Genomic DNA, 4,673 nt, shown 5'->3' with positions numbered 1-4,673 from the left:
CACACACACACACACACACGCACACACACACACACACACAAATAAATAAATAAATTTTTTTTTAAAAAAAGAACTAAAATTATGAAACTCTTAGAAGAAACATTGGGGAAAATGTTATTGATACTGGATTTCACAACACTTTAGTGGAAATGACACCAAAAGCATAAGCAAAAGGTACAAAAAGTACAGATTTTAGAGGGCCAGCCAGGGGCTGGGAGTTTGATCCCCTGGCCTTCCATGCAAGCCCTGACCCCAGGGTGCACTGAGATAGCAATTGAGACTGAGTGTGGTGGTGTAATTCCAGCACTTGGGAGACTGTAAACAGGAGAATCACTACGAGTCCAATTTAGTAGTGAGACCCTGAATACCCTATAGACCCTTCCCTAAAATATATTAAAAAAGAAGAAGAAAAAGAAGATATGCAAATGGCCAATAAGCACTCGATGTTTAACATCATTTACTAGGGAGACACAAGATAACACACTCATTAGGGGTGCCACTGCAAAAATAAAAATAAAGCAGAAAATACGTGTAGTGAGGATATAGAGGGAACAGAGCCTTCAGGCACTACTGTTGGGAAAGGTTAAGCAGAATTATTGTGTATTTGTATTTGTATAGGTATTTATCTACTAGTGTTTATAACAGCATTATTCACAGTAGCCAAAATGGCAAAACAATCCAAATATCCACCAAGAGAAATTATAATATATATAACTTAGCCTTAAAAAGGAGTGAAATTCCTATACATGATACATCAGGGATGAACTCTGAACACATTTTGCTGAGTAAATAAGCCAGATGACACAAAATGACACATATTGGTAGCTACATTCATGTGAGGCACCCAATAGGCAAGTTCACAGACAAAAAGTAGACCCGAGGTAGCAGAGGCAGTAGGAGGCAGGAAAAGGGGATGACTTTAATTAGCACAAAGCTTCTGTTGATGATTTCAAAGCTGTGGAAATGGATGGGTGATACTTGTACAACCCTGCAGACATACTTTAGGAAAAAATAAGTAACACAGTATGGATTTCAAAAGGGGAACTGCAAACATGTGCTAGGTGAAAGAATCCAGACAGAACAAAGGATACATATTGTGTGACTACATTTATATGAAAACCCAGAATAGAAAATTCCACAGCTGGGCCAGGGAGATGGCTCAGTGAAATAAGTACTTCCCTGGCAAGCGCAAGCGCCTGAGTTTAATACCCGGTTCCGAAAAAAAAAAAAGAAAGAAAGAAAGAAAAAGAAAATTCCACAGCAAAAGGCAGACTGAGGATGCTGGGGCAAGAGAAGAGGGGCAGGGATGACAAGCCTGCCCAATGCTTATCACAGTACTGTGACGGCAACAAGCACCACTGCACTGCTCACTTTAGATAAGTGTACATTATTTGAACTATCTGCTTTAAAATATACTAAAAATTCAGTTTAAATGTCTAAAAATGAGAAGTAGAGCTCTGTATTGCTCACAGAAGCATCATAGGTATCCTAGGTTTTTAAAACAAAAGCTATTAAGTGCCGGCCAAACAGCTCAGCAGATTAAAGCGCTTCCTTAGGCAGACACAGGGGTCAGGGGTTCAATCCTCGGGCCTGTCATGCCAGCCCCACCCCACCCCCGGGGCACGCTGAGACAGCAATTGAGACTGGGCATGGTGGTGTGCGCCTGTAATCCCAGCTCTCGGGAGGCTGTGAACAGGAGAATCACTATGAGCCCAATCTAGTAGTGAGACCCTAAACACCCTGTAGATGCTTCCCTAAAAATACAGGGGGAAAAAAAAGCTATAAATTTCCTATGCATTCCTAAAGTACTAGGAAAAAATGTTTTTCATAAAGCCCTGCTAAAACCATAGAACCCTAGTCATGTTTAAGATGAGTGCCGTAGAAACAACTCCCATTGTTAACTGTTTAAGAACAAAGATTAGGGCCAGGGAGATGCCTCAGTAGAATAAGCACTTCCCTGGCAAGCACAAGGGCCTGAGTTCAATCCCCCGTTCTGCAAAACAAAAACAACAACCAAAAAAAAAAAAAAAACCAAAGATTACCTTTCTGACATGTCCTCTCCTTACCACCCACACAGGAGAAACACACAAACAGTACCCCTGCAGAACTCTGTAGTGCGTACCATTAAGCAAAGCCGATCGAAAAGAGTCTGTTCCAACCCACTTGCATGAGCTGCCTCGGAACCCTGAATGGTAGGAGGCAGCTGTTTGGGGTCTCCAACAAGGATCAGCTTCTCACACTCAAACCTAAAAACAGAAATTTAAAAAATTAATCTAGCATTGAAAAAGAGACATATCAATACCACTTACTGCATTTACCAAAATGGACTCCACGACTAAATCCCATGAGGTGTCCCAAAAAAACTAACAAGGTTGCATAGTGCTAATGAAATCTTTCTCAATATTTTCCACATGAAATATCCCCTGCCTCTGCATGTAGTTAGTATTACGTAGAACACATGCAGGAGACATTTATTTTTAAAATTCATAAAGTTTTTAGGAGAAGCTTTCTAAATTCATTTAGCTTAAACTCTTGTTTTAAAAGTGCAAGGGCCTGAATTCAATCCCCAGTTCTGCGCAAAATAAAAAAATAAAAGACAAAAACATGGGGCCAGGGAGATGGCTCTGAAGAATAAGTGCTTGCCTGGCAAGTGCGAGGGCCTGAGTTCAATCCCCAGTTCTGCCAAAAATTAAAAAAAAATTTTTTTAAAAGTTGAGTAAGGGCCAGCCAAATAGCTCAGAAGATTAAAGTGCCTACAAGCAGGTGCAGGGGCCGGGGGTTCGAAACCCAGGCCTGGCGTGCCGCCCCCCCCCCCCCATGCTGAGATAGCAATTGAGACTGGGCATGGTGGCGCATGCCTATAATCCCAGTTCTTGGGAGGCTGTAAACAGGCGGATCACTACAAGTCCAGTCTAGTAATGAGGCCCTGAACACCCTGTAGACCCTTCCCTAAAATACAAAAATAAATAAATAAATGAATGTTTGGTAAGTTAGGTTCTCAGGCTAAATGACATAAAACTGTGGGGAAAAGTCCAAGGTCGTACCTACATCCAAACCTCAACTCTCCTATACACCATGGCCACAGCAAGCCACGCTGTCTCTCCAGACCCCATGCTCTCAGCAGTGACCCGGAGACAAGCGCACTGCCATCCGCTGGTATGAAGAGGAGAGGAAGTGTGGCACATGCTTCCCAGGGGCCATGTCACCCCTCAGTTAATACCCTGGACCCAAGAGCTTCCCAAGTGCTGGGCAGTGCTGACAGTTGGTCCCCTGCTCCCTCACTAGCCAGGCTGAGCACAGCAAATGCATCCTGCCAAGAAGACCCATACAAGGAGGCGCTCTGTTGTGTTTCTCTGGGTGCTGAGCCAGAGACCAGGGCCCCTGAGTGCTCCATATGTGCCACATCGGCTCCCTCCCAGTGTGCTCAGAGGCAGGATGTTTCTGTTGGCTAGGACAGCTGTGGAGATCCCACAGTCCACCAAATTTTAGAAGACAAATTTTCAGTTTCAACTTTTTCTTTATCTATCTTATATTCCTTTATTCTCTTATTGATAGGAGCTAGGGAGACTGCTCAGTGGAATAAGTGCTTCCCTGGCAAGCGCAAGGGTCTAAGTTCAATCCCTGGTACTGCAAAAAATAAAAAAAAAATTTTTTTAATAAATAAATAAATAAATTGAGGTCTTATTGATAGGTCAGGATTCAAAAGTTTCCCAGGCACCCTGCCCCAAACACTCTCCCTCTTGGCTTCCCAGGCACCCTGTCCCCTAACTCTCTCCCCCTTCGCCCCATGCAGAGCCAAACCCAAAACCGAAGAACAGGTCCACCTGACTCTGACCTGGGCAAGCAACCACGAAACTCTCCTTTGTTAGCATTAAAGGTCCCCCACAGACCAGGTAGCCTGCCAAGATTAGCTCTCCCTCAGCTGTTCCAGCCCACAATCTCCCTCCCTAAAAGATCCTATAAAGTCCCCTTTATTTGCTGCTGTCTTGGTCCACTAGACGGCCAGCCTGCTTGATGCCCCCAATAAATCTACTCGCATCAGAATGCCTGGTCTGGTCAATTGCGTGGGTTCGTACTTAACATTTGTAACCTAAAAGAACTTCAGAATGTGGACAGATTCCATCAAAATTAGGGACTAAAAAACAGTCTTCATTGGAGCAGGTCTCACACAAGGAGGCTTTAAACTAGCTGAGGAATCTTTGAAGTCCTAGCCAAATCTTAGCTCTTGGGCTCTCCCAGAGTTGAAGATCATGTGACTTAAATGTCTGAACTCAGTCCTACCCAGGTCCGGTGAGTGTGTGGAGAGCTTCCTGCTACTCTGCGCCGGCGGGACCAGTCCCAGCCCAGGCGCAGAGTGGGCCGGACCCTCTCCCACCCCCTCGGGTCGCCCCCCACCACTCAGCAGCAACTCCCCACCCCGCCTGCCGAGTAGGAATTTTGCAGTGTTCCAGGAACCCCCGGACCCAGTCTTAGCCCAGGTCCAGTGAGTGTGTGGGAGACCTTCCGCTTTCCCCTACTTCACTTTGCCCCCTCCAGGCACAGCTCAGGCCTGGCATACATGCCTGAGGTGTAACCCTGCAGCTGCAATCCCTGCAGAGAGTGTAAAGGATAGATCCACCCAGCTAAGTCCAGGAGCAGAACATCTTTCCACAGGGGCACTATATATTCACCCT

General features: G+C 45.1%; 1 protein-coding gene across 1 annotated transcript in view; it reads right to left on the bottom strand.

The window, feature by feature from the left end:
- Nucleotides 1-4,673, bottom strand: part of Zgrf1 (zinc finger GRF-type containing 1) — a gene marked incomplete at its 5' end in the record, with an annotated part of 95,048 nt that overhangs the window by 10,474 nt on the left and 79,901 nt on the right. The window contains one exon of the mRNA XM_023710167.1: nucleotides 2,123-2,246. Coding sequence (XP_023565935.1) covers nucleotides 2,123-2,246 — 124 coding nt within the window. The remainder of the gene's footprint in view (nucleotides 1-2,122; nucleotides 2,247-4,673) is intronic.

The sequence above is a fragment of the Octodon degus genome, unplaced genomic scaffold (genome assembly GCF_000260255.1).
Source record: "Octodon degus isolate 3935 unplaced genomic scaffold, OctDeg1.0 scaffold00016, whole genome shotgun sequence".
Lineage (NCBI taxonomy): Eukaryota > Metazoa > Chordata > Mammalia > Rodentia > Octodontidae > Octodon > Octodon degus.
The sequence above is the reverse complement of the archived record's forward strand: the minus strand, read 5'-3'. Positions and strand labels throughout refer to the sequence as shown.